Below are 22,569 nucleotides of genomic sequence, written 5' to 3'. Positions count from 1 at the left end.
TAAACGGGTCCTTTTCGGAATTGGAGGCAGTGACTAGTGGAGTGCCTCAGCGCTCAATGCTGGAGCCCAGCTCTTTACGATATACATTAATGATTTGGATGAAGGAATTGAATGTAATATCTCCAAGTTTGCAGATGACACTAAACTGGGTGGCAGTGTGAGCTGTGAGGAGGACGCTAAGAGGCTGCAGAGTGATTTGGACAGGTTAGGTGAGTGGGCAAATGCATGGCAGATGCAGTATAATGTGGATAAATGTGAGGTTATCCACTTTGGAAGCAATAACACGAAGGCAGAATATTATCTGAATGGCGGAAGATTAGGAAAAGGGGAGGTGCAACGAGACCTGGGTGTCATGGTTCATCAGTCATTGAAAGTGGGCATGCAGATACAGCAGGCGGTGAAGAAGGCAAATGGTATGTTGGCCTGCATAGATAGGGGATTTAAGTATAGGAGCAGGGAGGTCTTACTGCAATTGTACATGGCCTTGGTGAGGCCTCACCTGGAATATTGTGTTCAATTTTGGTCTCCTAATCTGAGGAAGGACATTCTTGCTATTGAGGGAGTGCAGCGAAGGTTCACCAGACTGATTCCAGGGATGGCTGGACTGATGTATGAAGAGAGACTGTATCAACTGGGCCTTTATACATTGGAGTTTAGAAGGATGAGAGGGGATCTGATAGAAACGCATAAGATTCTGACGGGACGGGACAGGTTAGATGCGGGAAGAATGTTCCCGATGTTGGGGAAGTCCAGAACCAGGGGACACAATCTTAGGATAAGGGGTAGGCCATTTAGGACTGAGATGAGGAGAAACTTCTTCACTCAGAGAGTTGTTAACCTGTGGAATTTCCTGCCGCAGAGAGTTGTTGAGGCCGGTTCATTGGATATATTCAGGAGTTAGATATGGCCCTTACGGCTATCGGGATCGAGGGGTATGGAGAGAAAACAGGAAAGGGGTTCTGAGGTGAATGATCAGCCATGATCTTGTTGAATGGTGGTGCAGGCTCGAGGGGCCGAATGGCCTACTCCTGCACCTATTTTCTATGTTTCTATAACACTGTGGTAAAGTACTGGTGGGAACCGGTCTGTCACTGTATAACACTGGGGTACTGTAATGGTGGATACAGGTCTGTCGCTGTATAATGGGTGCAGTACGGGTGGGTACAGGTCTGTCACTATATAACACGGGTACAATACTGGTGGGTACAGGTCTGTCACTGTAAAATACTGGGGTACAGTACTGGTAGGTACAGGTCTGTCACTGTATAACACTGGGCGACAGTATTGGTGGATACAGGTCAGTCACTCTATAGCACTGGGACACAGTACTGGTTGGTACAGGTCTGTCACTGTATAACACTGGGGTACAATACTCGTGGGTATAGGTCTGCCACTATAACACTGGGGTACTGTACTCGTGGGCACAGGTCTGTCACTATAACACTGGGCAATAGTATTGGTGGATACAGGTCAGTCACTCTATAGCACTGGGACACAGTACTGGTTGGTACAGGTCTGTCATTGTATAACACTGGTACAGGTCTGTCACTGTATAACACTGGTGTACAGTACTGGTGAGCACAGATCAGTCACTGTATAACACTGGGGTACAGTACTCGTGGGTATAGGTTTGCCACTGTATAACACTGGGGTACAGTACTCATGGGTATAGGTCTGTCACTGTACAACACTGGGGTACGGTACCGGTGGGTACAGGTCTGTCACTGTATAACACTCAAGTACAGTACTGGTGGGTACAGGTCTGTCACTGGAAAACACTGGGATACAGTACTGGTGGGTACAGGTCTGTCATTGTATAACACTGGGGTACAGCACTGGTGGGTACATGTCTGTCATTGTATAACACTGTGGCATAGGTCTGTCACTGTCTAACACTGGGGTACTGTACTGGTGGATACAGGTCTGTCACTGTATAACATTGTGGTACAGTACTGGTGGGTACAGGCCTGTCATTGTATAACACTGTGGTATAGGTCTGTCACTGTCTAACACTGGGGTACAGTACTCATGGGTATAGGTCTGTCACTGTACAACACTGGGGTACAGTACCGGTGGGTACAGGTCTGTCACTGTATGACACTTGTACAGTGCTGGTGGGTACAGGTCTGTCACTATAACAGTGGGGTACAGTATTGGTGTGTAAAGGTCTGTCACTGTATAACACGGGTCCAATACTGGGGTACACGTCTGTCACTGTAAAACAGTGGGGTACAGTACTGGTGGGTACAGGTCTGTCACTGTATAACACTGGGGTACAGTACTGGTGGGTACAGGTCTGTCACTGTATAACACTGGGGTACAGTACTCGTGGGTATAGGTCTGTCACTGTAGAACACTGGGGTACGGTACCGGTGCGTACAGGTCTGTCACTGTATAACACTGGGGTACAGTGCTGGTGGGTACAGGTCAGTCACTGTATAACACTGTGGTACAGTGCTGGTGGGCACAGGTCGGTCACTGTATAACACTGGGGTACAGCACTGGTGTGTACAGGTTTGTCACTATAACACTGGGGTACAGTACCGGTGGGTACAGGTCTGCCCCTGTATAACACTGGAGTACAGCACTGGTGTGTACAGGTCTGTCACTGTATAACACTGGGGTACAGTACTGGTGGGTACAGGTCTGTCACTGTATAACACTGGGGTACAGTACCGGTGGGTACAGGTCAGTCACTCTATAGCACTGGGACACAGTGCTGGTGGGTACAGGTCTGTCACTCTATGGCAATGGGACACAGTACTGGGTGGGTACAGGTCTGTCGCTGTATAACAGTGGGGTACTGTAATGGTGGGTACAGGTCTGTCGCTGTATAACGGGTGCAGTGTGGGTACAGGTCTGTCACTGTATAACACGGGTATCGTACTGGTGGGTACAGGTCTGTCACTGTGTACAACACTGGGGTACAGTACTGGTGGGTATAGGTCTGTCACTGTATAACACTGTGGTACAGTAGTGCTGGGTACAGGTCTGTCACTACAACACTGGGGTACAGTACTGGTGGGTACAGGTTTGTCACTGTATAACACTGGGGTATAATACTGGTGGATACAGGTCAGTCACTCTATAGCACTGGGACACAGTACTGGTTGGTACAGGTCTGTCACTGTATAACACTGGGGTACAGCACTGGTGGGTACAGGTCTGTCACTGTATAACACTGGTACAGCGCTGGTGGGCACAGGTCTGTCACTGTATAACACTGGGGTACAGCACTGGTGGGTACAGGTCTGTCACTGTATAACACTGGGGTATGGTACTGGTGGGTGCAGGTCTGTCACTGTATAACACTGGGGTACAGTACTGGTGGGTACAGGTCTGTCACTGTATAATACTGGGGTACAGTACTGGTGGGTACAGGTCTGTCACTGTATAACACTGGGGTACAGTAGTGCTGGGTACAGGTCTGTCACTGTATAACACTGGGGTACAGCACTGGTGGGTACAGGTCTGTCACTGTATAACACTGGAGTACAGTACTGGTGGGTACAGTTCTGTCACTGTATAACACTGGGGTACAGTACTGGTGGGTACAGGCGTGTCGCTGTATAACACTGGGGTACAGCACTGGTGGGTACAGGTCTGTCACTGTACAACCAGCGGTACTGTACTGGTGGGTACAGGTCTGTCACTATATAACACTGGGTACCCTACTGGTGGGTGCAGGTTTGTCACTGTATAACTCTGGGTTACTGTACTGGTGGGTACATGTCTGTCACAGTATAACCCTGGGGTACAATACTGGTTGGTACGGGTCTGTCACTGTATAACACTGGGGTACAGTACTGGTGGGTACAGGTCTGTCACTGTATAACACTGCAGTACTGTACTGGTGGGTACAGGTCTGTCGCTGTATAACACTGGGGTACTGTACCGGTGGGTACAGGTCTGTCACTGTATAACACTGGGGTACGGTACCGGTGGGTACAGGTCTGTCGCTGTATAACACTGGGGTACAATACTGGTGGGTACACGTCTGTCACTGTACAACCAGCGGTACTGTACTGGTGGGTACAGGTCTGTCACTATATAACACTGGGTACCCTACTGGTGGGTGCAGGTTTGTCACTGTATAACTCTGGGTTACTGTACTGGTGGGTACATGTCTGTCACAGTATAACCCTGGGGTACAATACTGGTTGGTACGGGTTTGTCACTGTATAACACTGGGGTACAGTACTGGTGGGTACAGGTCTGTCACTGTATAACACTGCAGTACTGTACTGGTGGGTACAGGTCTGTCGCTGTATAACACTGGGGTACTGTACCGGTGGGTACAGGTCTGTCACTGTATAACACTGGGGTACGGTACCGGTGGGTACACGTCTGTCGCTGTATAACCCTGGGATACAGCACTGGTGGGTACAGGTCTGTCACTGTATAACACTGGGGTACAATACTGGTGGGTACAGGTCTGTCACTGTATAACACTGGGGTACAGTACTGGTGGGTACAGGTCTGTCACTGTATAACACTGGGGTACAGTACTGGTGGGTACAGGTCTGTCACTGTATAACACTGGGGTACAGTACTGGTGGTGTGCTCCGTGGTGAATGGGCTGCACCCTGGGTGATTGTTTGTCGTGTGTTTGCCAGGCAAGGCAGTGATGGAGGCTTCTGCCGCTGGAGTTTTCTGCAGCAGGATGTTGAGCATGGTGAACCGAGACGACGTTAATGCCATTGTCCAGGCTCAGAGACACATGTGAGTATTGGGGGAAGCTGGGAGCCTGACCCAGTCACGACCCCGACCCCTAGCTCGACACCAGCCCTACCCCCGACCTCTGCCCCAGCCTGGGCCCAGCCAGCAGCACTCTAATGTAACATGTGCAATAAAATCCTCAACCATTCCTTAAAGCACTGACTCTCACTGGGGTACGGGTCCCACACACACTGACTCTCACTGGGGTACGGGTCCCACACACACTGACTCTCACTGGGGTACTGGTCCCACACACACTGACTCTCACTGGGGTACGGGTCCCACACACACTGACTCTCACTGGGGTACTGGTCCCACACACACTGACTCTCACTGGGGTACAGTCCCACACACACTGACTCTCACTGGGGTACTGGTCCCACACACACTGACTCTCACTGGGGTACAGTCCCACACACACCGACTCTCACTGGGGTACGGGTCCCACACACACTGACTCTCACTGGGGTACGGGTCCCACACACACTGACTCTCACTGGGGTACGGGTCCCACCCACACTGACTCTCACTGGGATACGGGTCCCACACACACTGACTCTCACTGGGGTACGGGTCCCACACACACTGACTCTCACTGGGGTACGGGTCCCACACACACTGACTCTCACTGTGGTACGGGTCCCACACACACTGACTCTCAATGGGGTACGGGTCCCACACACACACCGACTCTCACTGGGGTACAGTCCAACACACACTGACTCTCACTGGGGTACGAGTCCCACACACACTGACTCTCACTGGGGTACGGGTCTCACACACACTGACTCTCACTGGGGTACGGGTCGTACACACACTCTGACTCTCACTGGTGTTCGGGTCCCACACACACTGACTCTCACAGGGGTACAGTCCCACACACACTCTGACTCTCACTGGGGTAAGGGTGCCACACACACTGACTGTTACTGGGGTACGGGTCCCACACACACTGACTCTCACTTGGGGTACAGCCCCACACACACTGACTCTCACTGGGGTACGGGTCCCACACACACTGACTCTCACTGGGGTACAGCCCCACACACACTGACCCTCACTGGGGTACGGGTCCCACACACACTGACTCTCACTGGGGTACGGGTCCCACACACACTGACTCTCACTGGGGTACGGGTCCCACACACACTGACTCTCACTGGGGTACGGGTCCCACACACACTGACTCTCACTGGGGTACGGGTCCCACACACACTGACTCTCACTGGGGTACAGCCCCACACACACTGACTCTCACTGGGGTACAGCCCCACACACACTGACTCTCACTGGGGTACGGGTCCCACACACACTGACTCTCACTGGGGTACGGGTCCCACACACACTGACTCTCACTGGGGTACGGGTCCCACACACACTGACCCTCACTGGGGTACGGGTCCCACACACACTGACTCTCACTGGGGTACGGGTCCCACACACACTGACTCTCACTGGGGTACGCGTTGCACTAACAGGACCGGTGCTGGGTGGGGAGGTGTTTGGCTAGTAGTGGGTAAAATCACCACAGCGACTCCCCCTTGCAGCCAGGCCCTTGATTTTATCGACCTTTGATCTCTCAGGCTGGACCGTTTTGAGAAGACGAACGAGATGTTGCTGAACTTTAACAACCTGTCGAGCGTGCGGCTCCAGCAGATGGCGGAACGCTCCCAGCACCACACCAGGGCGCTCGTCGACATGAAGAAGGATCTCGACAATATCTTCCGCCGAATCAGGTACTGTCGCTCCCCCCCTCCGTGTTCTCTGACCACTCCCCCTATCCACTGACACCCCCCCTGTCCACTGACCCCCCCGCGCTTCCATTTAGCCCCCCCTCCCCTGTCCAGTGACCCCCCTGTCCAGTACCCCCCCTGTCCAGTGACCCCCCCTGTCCAGTGACCCCCCCCTGTCCAGTGACCCCCCCTGTCCAGTGATCCCCCCCCCGTCCAGTGATCCCCCCCGTCCAGTGATCCCCCCCGTCCAGTGATCCCCCCCGTCCAGTGATCCCCCCCGTCCAGTGATCCCCCCCGTCCAGTGATCCCCCCCTGTCCAGTGATCCCCCCCTGTCCAGTGACCCCCCCTGTCCAGTGACCCCCCCGTCCAATGACCCCCCACCCCCCGTCCAATGACCCCACCCCCCGTCTAGTGGCCCCTCGCCCCCGTCTAGTGACCCCCCCCCATCTAGTGACCCTCCCCGTCCAGTGACCCCACCCCCCGACCAGTGACCCCCCCCCCCCTGGCCAGTGACCCCCCTGTCCAGTGACCCCCCCCCGAGGTCTTGTCCGTCCAGTGGGGTGTCGATTGAGGTCAGGACGTGGCTGTGATTCTCCCCTCTGATTGAGGGTTCAATACCCTGGTGCGCAGCTGCCCCAGGGCACTCTACCCCAGGAAGAGTCTGTGCCTTCGGGAGGGCAATGGAAGTAATGTTTGTAATTTGTTCAAAGCATACCCACATTCACCAGTCACTGCGATACTGCTTTATGCCACTGGAGGGGGCAGCTGCACCTCTCAAATGCAGACCCGGTCCCTGCAGATGGTGCTCCGTGGGGCCGCTCCCCAGCCCCTGTTGGTGCATGTCGCATCGCTGTATTTCTGTGTCTCTGCATACAGGTACAGGCAGCATTGCTGTACAGGGACGCACAGCACTCACAGTCTGCGGTCAAAGAAGTCTCAGGAACTGATTCAGACAAATGGCCAAGTTTCGCAGCAGAGTTTGTGTGGGTATTTTCCAGCGGTCTGATCAGTCGATCATTTGCTTTTTCCCCGCAGGACTCTGAAGGACAAACTTGCAAAGCAACACCCGGAGGCATTCAGCAGTAAGTATGTTCTGGGGAGCTGTGCATTTCGCTGTGGATATTAACGGGTCATTTAGTGAGCAGTGGGACCTGCAGAATAGTCTCGGGAACATTTACCCAGATACAGAGCGTGTGGGAGGGTCCCATGGGTATTTACCCAGATACAGAGCGTGTGGGAGGGTCCTATGGGTATTTACCCAGATACTGAGCGTGTGGGAGGGTCCTATGAGTATTTGCCCAGATACAGGCCATGTGGGAGGGTCCCATGGGTATTTACCAAGATACTGAGCGCGTGGGAGGGTCCCATGGGTATTTACCCAGATACTGAGCATGTGGGAGGGTCCTATAGGTATTTGCCCAGATACAGGCCATGTGGGAGGGTCCCATGGGTATTTACCAAGATACTGAGCGCGTGGGAGGGTCCCATGGGTATTTACCCAGATACAGGCCGTGTGGGAGGCTCCCATAGGTATTTACCCAGATACAGGCCGTGTGGGAGGGTCCTATGGGCATTTACCCAGATACTGAGCGTGTGGGAGGGTCCCATGGGCATTTACCCAGATACTGAGCGTGTGGGAGGGTCCTATGAGTATTTACCCAGATACAAAGCGTGTGGGAGGGTCCTATGGGTATTTACCCAGATACAGGCCGTGTGGGAGGGTCCCATGGGTATTTACCCAGATACTGAGCGTGTTGGAGTGTCCCATGGGCATTTACCCAGATACAGAGCGTGTGGGAGGGTCCCATGGGTATTTACCCAGATACAGGCCATGTGGGAGGGTCCTATGGGTATTTATCCAGATACAGGCCGTGTGGGAGGGTCCTATGGGTATTTATCCAGATACAAAGCCTGTGGGAGGGTCCCACAAACACACAGGAATCCTTGGGTTATTGGGATCTCGAGAATCGCTGTGTCACACGGCACCGCAAAGGAGGCGAGCAAACACGGACTCGGGAACCAGGGGCAACGCCCACATCCCAGCAAGTATTTTTCTTCAAAACTTGCATTTGGATCAAATAATCAAGTAAATCCGTGAGTCAGAAATGAACCCGAATCACAAAACTTCGGTTTAATTATTGCATGAATTAAGTAAATAATAAACAACATTTGATGCAGAAACTAGTGGATGAACATCTTCAGCTCCTGCACGGAATTGTGCAAGACGGGAAGGATTGTCCCAGACAGATCGAGAGAGAAATTGTGTTAAACTTGTATAAAACCTTGGTTAGATCACACATGGGGCACTGTGCACTATTCTGGTCTCCATATTATAAAAAAGATATCATAGACGCTCCCTCGAAGCGAGGATGACTTGCTTCCACGCCAAAAACGGATGAGTTCACAGGTGTTTCAATGAAGGACCTAATATTCCAGGTCCTGAACTCCAAGTGAAGGGTGGAAGATGCCTGTGGGTGGATTTTTTTAACGTGGGGTGACTGTTGCACACCAGCCACCACGCGGGCTTGACAGAGCTAGGTCTTGGTCCAGTGGAAAGGGTTAACCAGGACGACTGGAGACCAGCTCTGCTGCACGGACCTAGTGCGCACACATATCGCAGTGTGGGCTGGGCCCGTGCTGCCCCCGGGCCCCGAACTCACACCTCCTCTGGGCTCCGATCGCATCCCTCCACAGTCACTCGCCGCTCCTCCAAAAAAGGTGCAAAAAAGATTCACAAGGATAATACCAGAACTAGGAGGGCATACTTATCAGCTGGTTGAGGTGAACAGCGGAGATGCATTTAAGGTGAATCTAGATAAGCACATGAGGGAGAAAGGAATAGAAGGATCTGCTGATCAATGAGATGAAGAGTGGGAGACGCCTCGTGGCGAGCATAATAAGTGCCGGCCTTGCCAGCGACGCTCACATCCCATGAACTAATTAAAAAAAAAATGTGTTAAAATAAACATCAGCACGGAGCAGTGGGGCTGAATGGCCTGTTTCTGGGCTGAACTCTCGATGTAACTCTCACTGAGTGGACACGGGCGAGGTGCCAGGACATGAGCACTGCCTGAGGAATGGATTCAGCAAATGTGGGAGCTCAGGAGACATCGCCAGGAGGGCGGAGCGGCAAACAATGGGCTGGGATTTAGAGATTAGTCGGCAGGAGTTAGCGCCAGTTATCCACAGAAATGTGACATTCTGCCAGACATTTCTGTACCTGGTGAATTTGTGTAATGCTGTACCGTGGAATCAGTGGGTCAGTGCCCGTGACCAGCCCCGGGAACGATTCCTCACCTCAGCTGTGCTGCGCGGGTAGACGAGCACAGATTACACACTCCCTGGGGAGGGTGGGGTGGGATGAGCTGTTTTGGAGGGTGGAGGTGGGTGGGGGGTGGGTTGGAGAGCGGGGTGGGGGTTTGGGGATGGGGTGTGTTGGGGGTGGGGGGGTTGGGGATGGGGTAGGCAGTTTTGGAGGGTGAGGGGGTAGTTTGGGGTGGTGGGGAAGGTGGGGTAGTTTGAGGGTGGGGTGGGGTTTTGGGATGGGTGGGAGTTTGGGGATGGGCTGTGTTGGGGGTGGGGTGAGGGTTTGGGGATGGGCTGTGTTGGGGGGTGGGGTGGGGTTTGGGGATGGGCTGTGTTGGGGGTTGGGTGGGGTTTGGGGATGGGCTGTGTTGAGGGTGGGGTGGGGTTTGAGGATGGGCTGTGTTGGGGGTGGGATGGGGTTTGGGGATGGGCTGTGTTGGGGGTGGGGTGGGGTTTGGGATGGGCTGTGTTGGGGGGTGGGGTGGGGTTTGGGGATGGGGTTTGGGATGGGCTGTGTTGGGGGGTGGGGTGGGGTTTGGGATGGGTTGTGTTGGGGGGGTGGGGTGAGGGTTTGGGAATGGGCTGTGTTGGGGGTGGGGTGGGGTTTGGGATGGACTGGTTTGGGGATGGGGTTTGGGATGGGCTGTGTTGGGGGTGGGGTGGGGTTTGGGGATGGGCTGTGTTGGGGATGGGCTGTGTTGGGGGGTGGGGTGGGGTTTGGGGATGGGTTGTGTTGGGGGGTGGGGTGGGGTTTGGGGATGGGCTGTGTTGGGGATGGGCTGTGTTGGGGGGTGGGGTGGGGTTTGGGATGGGCTGTGTTGGGGGGTGGGGTGGGGTTTGGGATGGGCTGTGTTGGGGGGTGGGGTGGGGTTTGGGGATGGGCTGTGTTGGGGGGTGGGGTGGGGTTTGGGGATGGGCTGTGTTGGGGGTGGGGTGGGGTTTGGGATGGGCTGTGTTGGGGGGTGGGGTGGGGTTTGGGGATGGGCTGTGTTGGGGGGTGGGGTGGGGTTTGGGGATGGGCTGTGTTGGGGGTGGGGTGGGGTTTGGGATGGGCTGTGTTGGGGGGTGGGGTGGGGTTTGGGGATGGGCTGTGTTGGGGGGTGGGGTGGGGTTTGGGGATGGGCTGTGTTGGGGGGTGGGGTGGGGTTTGGGGATGGGCTGTGTTGGGGGGTGGGGTGGGATTTGGGGATGGGCTGTGTTGGGGGGTGGGGTGGAGTTTGGGGATGGGCTGTGTTGGGGGATGGGGTGTTACTGAGCTGAAAGGACTGGTTTATTGGTGTGATGGCCTTCCTCGGTCACTGTATGTCGATCAGGCCTGGCTCGCTGTGCCTATGGCGATGGTCAGTCAGCGGGCTGTTGGTTGGGTGGTCCTCGCTAACCTTTGCTTGTGTTTTTTGGGGCTAGCTATCCACACGTCCCTGGCTGTGGAGGATGATGAGGATTTTGACCCGATCCCAAGGGGCTCCTCGCCGCTCCTCTCCGCCCCCCTGGAGCTGAGCTCCGACTCCAGCAACACCAGCCCCACGCTATTGTCAACCGGAGCGAGCGCAGACTCGGAAGACTCGCCGGGACTGGCAGACACTCTGGCGACGAAGAGACAGATGGACGGGCACGAGCAGCCCGTGAGGCAAGGTGGGGGAGAGTAATGTGCAAACAGGCTCCTGGACAATCTGCCCTCCCTCGGGTGGGGGAGGAAGCTACCTGGAGGCCAGGCCCAAGGACCCAGCCGGCTCTCTAGAAGTTTCTAAACTGTTGCTGTCGGGCAAAGACTCTGAGCCTGACACCTGAGGAAACGTGGATTCTCGTCAAACAATCACTGTTTTTCTTGTTTCTCTTTATTGTCGTGTGGATTGGCTGTTTTTCAAAATACTCAGTGACCCCACTCACCGGGACACACACACACTCGCCGGGACACACACACACTCGCCGGGACACACTCACACTCACCGGGACACACACTCACCGGGACACACACACACTCGCCGGGACACACTCACACTCGCCAGGACACACTCACACTCGCCAGGACACACACACACTCGCCGGGACACACTCACACTCGCCAGGACACACTCACACTCGCCGGGACACACTCACCAGGACACACACACACTCACCGGGACACACTCACACTCGCCAGAACACACACACACTCGCCGGGACACACTCACACTCGCCGGGACACACTCACACTCACCGGGACACACACACACTCGCCGGGACACACTCACACTCACCAGGACACACTCACACTCACCAGGACACACTCACACTCACCAGGACACACACACACTCGCCGGGACACACACACACTCGCCAGGACACACACACACTCGCCGGGACACACTCACACTCGCCAGGGCACAAACACACTCGCCGGGGCACACTCACCGGCTCACACTCACCAGGACACACTCACACTCGCCGGGACACACACACACTCGCCGGGGCACACTCACCGGCTCACACTCACCAGGACACACTCACACTCGCCAGGGCGCACACACACTCGCCGGGACACACACACACTCACCAGGACACACTCACACTCGCCGGGACACACTCACACTCACCAGGACACACTCACACTCGCCAGGGCACACACACACTCGCCGGGACACACACACTCGCCGGGGCACACTCACCGGCTCACACTCGCCAGGGCACACTCACACTCGCCGGGACACACACACTCGCCGGGGCACACTCACCGGCTCACACTCGCCAGGGCACACAAACACACTCGCCGGGGCACACTCACCAGGACACACTCACACTCGCCAGGGCACACACACACTCGCCGGGACACACACACTCGCCAGGGCACACACTCGCCGGAACACACTCACACTCGCCGGGACACACTCACTGGCTCACGCTCGCCGGGACACACTCACAGTCGCCGGGGCACACTCGCCGGGACACACTCACACTCGCCGGGACACACTCACACTCGCCGGCTCACACTCGCCGGGACACACTCACACTCGCCGGGGCACACTCGCCGGGACACACTCACACTCGCCGGGACACACTCACACTCACCGGCTCACACTCGCCGGCTCACACACACACACTCGCTGGCTCACACTCGGTGTGTGAATGGATTCGCGCAGTGTGGATTTATGATAAAAATGTAAAATGCGACAAAATAAAACGTCAACAGCTTTGTAGCTGATGGGATGGAATGTGTTCTGATCTCAGGTGTGATGAGTTCATTGTTGCCACAGTCGGAGACGGGGGGTGGGATCTTGGTCACTCAGCCCTCTCCTACACACGTCACGGCATTCACACTGCTTCTCGTGGTGGGACGGTGTGTGTCTCGGGGAGACCGGTGCAATCACCGTGCGCAGCGCCCCGAATATAAATTGGGGTTTTGCCCCCAGAAGCTGCGCTGGGCGATGACAGTGACAGCTTCAGCGGCTTCTGACCAGCGCCCCGTGGTCGCTTTGCCCACGGGGTCCGTACCGCGATCGGTCGGCCCGGCACCCTCGCTCCCCGGTGGTCCAGGGAGGCCCTTCCGTCACTGCCGAGTTTGCAGCTCGGGCCCTTTAATGGAGGAAAAACGGCTCCTGGGCGGCAGTGTTACCCGGCCCAGTGAGCAGCTCTGCCCCCCCCCCCCGCATCACCCCCGCTCCGCTCCCCTAGCTCCCGCCATGCCCCCCATCGCCCTCTCCCCCAGCTCCCGCCTGTGTCTCCCTACCCCATCCCCCTCGCCCCGCTCACCCTCCCCTCCCCACTCCGCTCCCCCAGCTCCCGCCACGCCCCTCCCACCCCCCCAATCCTTCCCTCGCTCCCGCCCGTTTCCCCCCTCCCACTCCGTGCGTCACTTTGTGCTCCACTTCCTTTCGGGGACGGTAACCCCAATTTCTCGCCAGAGGCAAGACTTCCCAAACGGGGCAGTATGCTATTTTTTTCCCCCATAGAAACTTACAGCACAGAAGGAGGCCATTTCGGCCCACCGTGTCCACGCCGGCCAAGAAACAGCTATTCAGCCTAATCCCACTTTCCAGCTCTGGGTCCGTAGCCCTGTCGGTTACGGCACTTCAGGTGCACATCCAAGTACTTTTTAAATGTGGTGAGGGTTTCTGCCTCTACCACCCTTTCAGGCCGTGAGTTCCAGACCCCCACCATCCTCACCAACAGGTCAAGCTTTTAAAGAGACGGAAACCCTGGTGTTGGTTGTTTGATCCATTTTATTTCAGTAATTTTTATTTAAGAAATTGGGAATCAGCAAGGCTGCGGCCTGGGTTAGCCAGCAGATCGCCTGATAGTCACAGGACGAGTAGTCAGGAGGCTGGTCATTTCTTGGTCTGGCAAACGCCGCCGGCTTTTGCTTGTTTCTGCCGCCTCTGAACATAGATTGCGTTACAGGTATACATCAGCCCCGCGATAAACGACACAAACTCCTCAAAATTCACTTCTCCGTCACCATCAAAATCCAGATCTTTCATCATCTTGTCAAAGGCTTCAACGTTCGTCTTATTCTGTCGCAAGATGGAAAAGATGTGAAAGCTCTGCTCCCTCTACACTGCCCCATCAAACACTCCCAGAGCAGGTACAGTGGGTTAGATACAGAGTAAAGCTCCCTCTACACTGTCCCATCAAACACTCCCAGGGTAGGTACAGGGGGTTAGATACAGAGTAAAGCTCCCTCTACACTGTCTCATCAAACACTCCCAGGGCAGGTACAGCATGGGGTTAGATACAGAGTAAAGGTCCCTCTACACTGTCCCCTCAAACACTCCCAGGGCAGGTACAGCACGGGTTAAATTGCGCCGCTCCCTACCTTGGAAGCCGAGGCCACTATGTGCTTCCTTCAGCCAGAGACTGGGGTCAAGAGGTGTTGAGGTGATCACCCCCTGGGGCCTGAGAATGGGAGAGTGGAGTGGGAGCGTGTCCAGCCACGTAGCCTCCAACAAACGTGCCGGGGCTGGCCTGACTCCTCAATATTGCTGATTGTGCAGTCTTGGCTCGCTCTACACAAACTGCACCCTGATGCTAAACATTCACCAACCCACTCTCAGCGTTATCTCCTCAATCACAGGTCTGACTGCTGGGAAATGCAGCAATCAGATTACCCCTGTTAACCCTCACACTGCCAATTGTCTGCACTACAGAAAGGGAGCCTAGGGGTCACTGGACAGTGATCAGGAGCAGGAACCCTGGCCTATTCCCTCTCTCTCTAACCCAGGGGTCACTGGGCAGTGATCAGGAGCAGGAACCCTGGCCTATTCCCTCTCTCTCTAACCCAGGGGTCACTGGGCAGTGATCAGGAGCAGAAACCCTGGCTGATTTCCCCTCTCTCTAACCCAGGGGTCACTGGGCAGTGATCAGGAGCAGGAACCCCGGCTGATTTCCCCTCTCTCTAACCCAGGGGTCACTGGGCAGTGATCAGGAGCAGGAACCCTGGCTGATTTCCCCTCTCTCTAACCCAGGGGTCACTGGGCAGTGATCAGGAGCAGGAACCCTGGCCTATTCCCTCTCTCTCACTAACCCAGGGGTCACTGGGCAGTGATCAGGAGCAGAAACCCTGGCTGATTTCCCCTCTCTCTAACCCAGGGGTCACTGGGCAGTGATCAGGAGCAGAAACCCTGGCTGATTTCCCCTCTCTCTAACCCAGGGGTCACTGGGCAGTGACCAGGAGCAGGAACCCTGGCTGATTTCCCCTCTCTCTAACCCAGGGGTCACTGGGCAGTGACCAGGAGCAGGAACCCTGGCTGATTTCCCCTCTCTCTAACCCTGGAGTCACTGGACAGTGATCAGGAGGTGGGAAGGGATGAGCGGGGGGTTGAATGGAGGTTGGGGGAGGGGCGAGTGTAGTTTGGGGGGTTGAGTGGAGAGGGGGGGTGGATGAGTGGAGGTTGCGGGGGGGGGGAGATGCGTGATCGGGGAACCATTCCCAGACCCGGTTGTGCGATGCACGAGCTGCAGACATGGGGAAGAACCAAGTATTTCCAACCAGTAGTTTAAAGATGGCGCCCGAAGGGCAGGAACATATTGGACAGCCACTCATTGTTCTCACCGCCTCGCCTTCCTCGAGTTTAATATGAAAATGATGAGGTCATTGCCTGAACAGTGAATGTGTGCAGACACCGGTCTCTGAATCACCACAGGCTCACTGACTGTATCTCTACTCATGTTCATCCAGTTCCTTCACACAGTAATTTAGTGAAGGCGTGTGTGTGAGGGGGATAGAGGGGGGTAGTGCGGGCAGTGGGCGAGCACCAGGGGATAGTGCTGATGAGAGGTGAGTGTTGGTGCAAGGGGGACGGGAGCGAGTGGGACAGGGGCAAGGATGATGGGGCGAGAGGGATTGGGCGAGGGGGGTGTAGGGTGGGGGATGGGGATGAAGTGGGGGGGATGGGGTGAAGGGGGAGAGGGAGTAGGGTGAAGCGAGGGGAGGGGGGAGGGGGGAGAGGGCTGGGGGTGGGGAGGGACGGGGGCGAGGAGATGAGAAGGATGGGGGGGGCGGGGTGAGGGGGTAGGGTGGGGGTGAATGGGCGCTGCATTCAGCTCTGATGCCCGCCTCTGTGAGCCACACCCTGTCCATTACCTTTGTGAGCTGGTTGAGTTCTGTCTCCACCAGGGTTTTCATCTGGCTCTTGGTCAGGGTGTACTTGTCTCCCTCGGTGTATTCGTAAAAAACATCCATCAGATTCTGCATCGCCACCTCGGTTCTGGTAGGAGTCGTCATGGTGAAGGAGGGAGTAGAGTCTGAGAAATCAGAGAGAAAACTCGGAGTCAGGGAGAGAACCGCATGCTGCAAACTCCCCCTCCCCCCTCACCCTCAGCCCCTCCCCACACCCTCATCCCCTCCCCCACACCCTCATCCCCTCCCCCACACCCTCACTCCCCCACACCCTCACCTCCTCCCCACTCCCTCAGCCCCTCCCCACACCCTCACTCCCCCACACCCTCATCCCCTCCCCCACACCCTCATCCCCTCCCCCACACCCTCACCCCCTCCCCACTCCCTCAGCCCCTCCCCACACCCTCAACCCCCCACTCCCTCCCCCACACCCTCACCCCCTCCCCACACTTCCTACCCCCTCCCCACTAACGCCCCAGACCCTCCCCCTCCCCCCGCTCCCACACCACCCTCCCCCTCTCCCCTCCCCTCGCCCCCTCCCCACTAACCCCCCAGTCCCCTCCCCATGCATTCTCCCCCCGGTTGGAGCTTCTCTCGGTCCGAGGTTGCGGCCAGTTTCCAGTCTGGGAGGATTCACTTGATTTAAAAAAAAATCAAACTGTGAAACGAAAGTTGGAAAAGTTCTGAAACTTTCCTCCAACCGAATAAAGCCGAAACTGCGGAGCGACCCCGGCACATCCCATAATATTCCCGCCCAACTCTCCCGAGTTTGGAGCCGAAAAGACGGGAAAAAACGTCAATAAAAGTGAACTCCTCGGCCGCTAGTTAACTCTCCGTTAAATAACCAGTGTCTAATTAACCATTCAATGAGGAACCTGGAGTTGAACCCCTTTCTCTGCAGTTCCCGGCCCAGCTCTCACCTCTTCCAGTTACTGCTCCAGATGTACAGCAGCTGGCGGAGTTGCTGCGGTTTATACCCAGCCCAGACTGGGTCCTCCTCAATTCTGACTCACAGACACTGACTCGTGGCTGCAGGAATTTGTAGTTTCAATCTCCACCCCTTTGCAGGCCAAAAAATTACAGAAGCCCTGTCTGCCATTTCGCCAGCACCAATCAGACAGAGAGACAGAACCCGAGTTCTCTGAACTTTCTTCAATAAACCGAGTCAGACAGAAAGAAAGGGAACTGCTGCAAACACTTTGACTTAGGGACAAAGATTCACCCCACAGCTCGATCACAAACTCTCCCTGTCGCTCTGCCGGGTCTGCTCCACTGCAACATTTACAGCATTTCCTCCAATATATTTAAACATAAAACTGCTTCAGTGTAAGAATCACAGAAATTTACAGCACGGACGGAGGCCATTTCGGCCCATCGTGTCCGCGGCGGTCGACAAAGAGGCTATCCAGCCTAATCCCACTTTCCCGCTCTCGGTCCGTAGCCCTGTAGGTTACGGCACTTCAGGTGCACATCCAAGTACTTTTTAAATGTGGTGAGGGTTTCTGCCTCTACCACCCTTTCAGGCCGTGAGTTCCAGACCCCCACCACCCTCTGGGTGAAGACATTTCCTCTCAAATCCCCTCTAAACCTTCTACCAATGACTTTAAATCTATGCCCCCTGGTTGTTGACCTCTCTGCTAAGGGAAATAGGTCCGTCCTATCCACTCTATATAGGCCCCTCATAATTTTATGCACTTCAATAAGGTCTCCCCTCAACCTCCTCTGTTCCAAAGAAAAGCCTCCCAGCCTATCCAATCTTTCCTCATAGCTAAAATTCTCCAGTCCAGGCAACACCCTCGTAAATCTCCTCTGTACCCTCTCCAGTATTGTGGTGACCAGAACTGCACACAGTACTCCAGCTGTGGCCAAACTAGTGTTTTATACAGTTCAAGCATAACCCCCCTGCTCTTGTATTCCATGCTTCAGCTAATAAAGGCAAGTATTCCATATGCCTTCTCAACCGCCTTATCTACCTGCCTGCTACCTTCAGGGATCTGTGGACCTGCACTCCTAGGTCCCTCTGTTCCTCTACACTTCGCATTATCGTACCATTTAATGTGTTAGACCTCCCCAAATGCATTACCTCACACTTATCCGGATTGAATTCCATTTGCAACTGTTCTGACCACCTGACCAGTAAATTGATATATTCCTGCTGTCTATAGCGTTCTTCTTCATTATCAACCACACAGCCGATTTTTGGATCATAGAAACATAGAAAATAGGTGCAGGAGTAGGCCATTCGGCCCTTCGAGCCTACACCACCATTCAATAAGATCATGGCTGTTCATTCCCTCAGTAACCCTTTCCTGCTTTCTCTCCATACCCCTTGATCCCTTTAGCCGTAAGGGCCATATCTAACTCCCTCTTGAATATATCCAATGAATTGGCATCAACAACTCTCTGCAGCAGGGAATTCCACAGGTTAACAACTCTCTGAGTGAAAAAGTTTCTCCTCACCTCAGTCCTAAATGGCTTACCCCTTATCCTAAGTCTGTGTCCCCTGGTTCTGGACTTCCCCAACATCGGGAACGTTCTTCCCGCATCTAACCTGTCCAGTCCCGTCAGAATCTTATACGTTTCTATGAGATCCCCTCTCATCCTTCTAAACTCCAGTGTATAAAGGCCCAGTTGATCCAGTCTCTCCTCATATATCAGACCAGCCATGAGGGCAGTGCGTTTGATTTAGTGTATATGGATTTTAGCAAAGCTTTTGATAAGGTCCCACATGGCAGACTGATTACGAAAGTAAAAGCCCATGGGATCTAGGGCAAAGTGGCAAGTTGGATCCAAAATTGGCTGCAAACTTCTTAATCATACCCCCTACATTCAAGTCTAGATCATTGATGTATATCACAAAAAGCAAGGGACCTAGCACTGAGCCCTGCGGAACCCCGCTGGAAACAGTCTTCCAGTCACAAAAACATCCATCAACCATTACCCTTTGCTTCCTGTCTCTGAGCCAATTTTGGATCCAACTTGCCACTTTGCCCTGGATCCCATGGGATTTTACTTTCGTGACCAGTCTGCCATGTGGGATCTTATCAAAAGCTTTGCTAAAATCCATATACACTACATCGTACACACTGCCCTCATCGATCCTCCTTGTTACCTCCTCAAAAAATGTAATCAAGTTAGTCAGACATAACCTTCCCTTAACAAATCCATGCTGACTGTTCATGATTAATCCGTGTCTTTCGAAATGAAGATTTATCATGTCCCTCAGAATATTTTCCAATAATTTTCCCACTGCCACTGCTGAATGACCCGCCTGCTGTGGGACTGAGCTCCACAATGCAGCATGAAAGAAAGAAAGATTTGCATTTATAGATCACCATTCACGACCACCGGATCTCTCAAAGCACGTTACAGCCAATGAAGTACTTTTGAAGTGTGATCACTGTTGTAATGCGAGAAACGCGGCAGCCAATTTGCGCACAGCAAGCTCCCACTCACTGCAATGTGATAATGACCAGATAATCTGTTTTTGTTATTGTCATGTATCTTACATTATTATATATAACTGTATCCTAACATGCTATACATGACTGTAATAAGATATGACCTGTAACCACCAGCATACCTTACCACCAGGGGTGCACTTGCAAGAGACAGATATATAAGGACAGATCTCAGGCAAGTGCAGCATTCCAGAGCTGTGAAATAAAGGTGCAGGTCCAGAGTGACCTTGACTTCACTACATGCCTCGTGTGAATCTGTACTGAGGGGACAGGACTTTACAGTGGCGACGAGGATGGGATTACAGAATCCACAGAATGGCGAACAACGGATCAGATGAAAAGTACAATGCGGGAGACAATTGGGAGGACTTTATAGAAAGGCTCCAGCAAAGCTTTGTAACCAAAGACTGGTTAGGCGACGATAAGGCAGACAAGAGAAGAGCCCATCTCTTGACCAGCTGTGGCTCGAAAACATACGCTTTAATGAAGGATCTGTTGGCACCCGAGAAACCAGCAAGCAAGTCGTTTGAAGAATTGAGCACACTGGTAAGAGACCACCTGAAGCCAGCGAGCAGCCTACACATGGCCAGACACAGGTTCTACAACTACAGACGCTGTGTGGGCCAGAGCATACCCGACTTCGTGGCGGAACTTCGGAGGTTGGCTAGTTTATGTGAGTTCTCCGATGAACTGAGGAGAGAAATGCTGAGAGACTTTTTCATTGAAGGAATAGGCCACGCAGGCATATTCTGAAAGCTCATAGAGACCAAGAACCTGACCTTAGAGGCAGCAGCACTGGTTGCACAGACATTCTTGGTAGGGGAAGAAGAAACTAGGTTGATTTACAATGCAGATACGACAACTAACGAAATATCGGAACAAGAAGTTCACAGCACTAAACAAGCTGCTACCCCCACACACAGACAAAACCGGGACAACAGGCTCTCGACAGCAGGCAGAAGCCATCAAGGGCCACAGGAACGGCCGTTCACACCTCATCAACCCACAATGTGAGCAATCAACTACAAACTGAGAGAAGCTCAAGAGAGATCAGCCAGACAGAGCTCATTCTTTGGGAATACTTTGAACAATGGAACAGGTCTGTGCTGGAGGTGTGGGGGTGGGCACTCGGCAAGGGGATGTCGATTTCAGCAGGCTGTTTGCAGAAATTGTGAAAATACAGGGCATTTGGCCTGCATGTGCAAAAAAACGGCAGCTCAGTTGGTATACGAATCAGATGGGTTGGAAAGCGGACCAGAAGACGGTGGGGACAGTACCCGGGACACCGATGTACAGCGTGTCAACACGATCAATGGCCGCTGCTCCTACAACAGGACGCCTCCTATAATGATGAGGGTCCTACTCAACGGGATATCTGTCAACATGGAGCTGGATACGGGAGCGAGTCAATCTCTCATGGGCGCTCAACAATTTGAACAACTGTGGCCGCATAAAAGAGACAGACCAAAACTCACAAGGGTGGACACCAAACTAAGGACCTATACCAAAGCAATCATACCAGTCCTCGGCAGCGCCATGCTCTCTGTCACACACAAAGGGACAGTGAACCGACTTCCCCTGTGGATTGTCCCCGGAGACCCCCCAGCACTGCTGGGGAGAAGCTGGCTGGCAAAACTAAACTGGAAATGGGATGATGTCCATGCCATGTCATTAGAGGAACGGACCTCCTGCTCAACAGTTATAAAGTGATTTGAACATCTCTTTCAACCAGGTGTGGGCACTTTCAAAGGGGCCAAAGTCAAAATCTACATCACACAGGATCCTAGACCAGTCCATCACAAGGCCAGAGCAGTACCCTATGTGATGAGGGGAAAGATTGAACACGAACTAGACAGGCTTCTGCGGGAAGGCATTATATCACCTGTGGAATTTAGCGACTGGGCAAGTCCCATCGTCCCAGTCATGAAGCCTGATGGATCCGTACGAATCTGTGGGGACTACAAATCTACCATAAACAGAGTCTCCCTACAGGACCAGTACCCGCTGCCCAGAGCGGAGGACTTATTTGCCACATTGGCTGGAGGTAAAGTTTTCTCAAAATTAGACCTCACATCTGCGTATATGATGCAAGAATTGACCGAGGAATCCAAGCTACTCACCACCATCAACACACATCGAGGCCTTTTCATGTACAATCGATGCCCATTCGGCATCAGGTCGGCAGCTGCCATATTCCAGCGCAACATGGAGAGTCTGCTCAAGTCCATCCCGGGGACGGTTGTATTTCAAGACGACATACTTATCACGGGCAGGGACACCGACTCCCATCTCCGTAATTTGGAGGAAGTACTAAAGCGATTGGATCGGGTAGGCCTACAAGTCAAGAAATCCAAGTGCCTGTTTCTCGCACCCGAGGTTGAATTTTTGGGCAGAAGGATTGCCGCTGATGGAATCCGCCCAACAGAGTCCAAAACAGAAGCAATTCGCCTGGCAACCAGGCCCCGGAATGTCTCAGAACTGTGCGCCTTTCTCAGGCTACTCAATTACTTTGGGAACTTTATGCAGAACTTAAACACGCTGCTGGAGCCTCTCCACGTGCTACTCAGGAAGGGGTGCGATTGGTTTTGGGGGGACGCCCAGGAACGCGCCTTCAATAAGGCACGCAACCTTCTGTGTTCCAACAGTGTTTTAACTTTCTTTGATCCAGGTAAAAAGCTAGTTCTCACATGCGATGCGTCAGCGTATGGGGTCAGGTGCGTTTTGTAACATGTCAATAGTGCGGGCAAATTACAACCC

General features: G+C 53.9%; 2 protein-coding genes across 6 annotated transcripts in view; one reads left to right on the top strand and one right to left on the bottom strand.

The window, feature by feature from the left end:
• The window catches only part of kxd1 (KxDL motif containing 1), a 30,371-nt gene extending 17,434 nt beyond the window's left edge, over positions 1 to 12,937 (top strand). For 3 of the 4 annotated variants that reach the window (XM_070859592.1, XM_070859593.1, XM_070859590.1), the window contains exons 2-5: positions 4,617 to 4,722; positions 6,303 to 6,455; positions 7,489 to 7,535; positions 11,164 to 12,937. In XM_070859592.1, the coding sequence (XP_070715693.1) occupies positions 4,628 to 4,722; positions 6,303 to 6,455; positions 7,489 to 7,535; positions 11,164 to 11,405 (537 nt within the window). In that variant the 5' untranslated portion in view covers positions 4,617 to 4,627 and the 3' untranslated portion in view covers positions 11,406 to 12,937. Of the gene's footprint in view, positions 1 to 3,005; positions 3,022 to 4,616; positions 4,723 to 6,302; positions 6,456 to 7,488; positions 7,536 to 11,163 lie in introns of those variants that run through there. The other variant, XM_070859591.1, reaches the window with a different exon arrangement.
• Positions 12,938 to 13,937: 1,000 nt separating this feature from the next.
• LOC139229123 (protein S100-A1-like) overlaps positions 13,938 to 22,569 on the bottom strand; it is an 81,658-nt gene continuing 73,026 nt past the window's right edge. The window contains exons 1-3 of one of the 2 annotated variants that reach the window (XM_070860784.1): positions 17,272 to 17,367; positions 16,316 to 16,476; positions 13,938 to 14,246 (exon numbers count right to left, since the gene is read on the bottom strand). In XM_070860784.1, coding sequence (XP_070716885.1) covers positions 14,061 to 14,246; positions 16,316 to 16,456 — 327 coding nt within the window. In that variant the 5' untranslated portion in view covers positions 16,457 to 16,476; positions 17,272 to 17,367 and the 3' untranslated portion in view covers positions 13,938 to 14,060. Of the gene's footprint in view, positions 14,247 to 16,315; positions 16,477 to 17,271; positions 17,368 to 22,569 lie in introns of those variants that run through there. The other variant, XM_070860783.1, reaches the window with a different exon arrangement.

The sequence above is a fragment of the Pristiophorus japonicus genome, chromosome 18 (assembly GCF_044704955.1).
Source record: "Pristiophorus japonicus isolate sPriJap1 chromosome 18, sPriJap1.hap1, whole genome shotgun sequence".
In the NCBI taxonomy this organism is placed as follows: domain Eukaryota; kingdom Metazoa; phylum Chordata; class Chondrichthyes; family Pristiophoridae; genus Pristiophorus; species Pristiophorus japonicus.
This window is presented reverse-complemented; position numbering and strand designations above follow the sequence as displayed.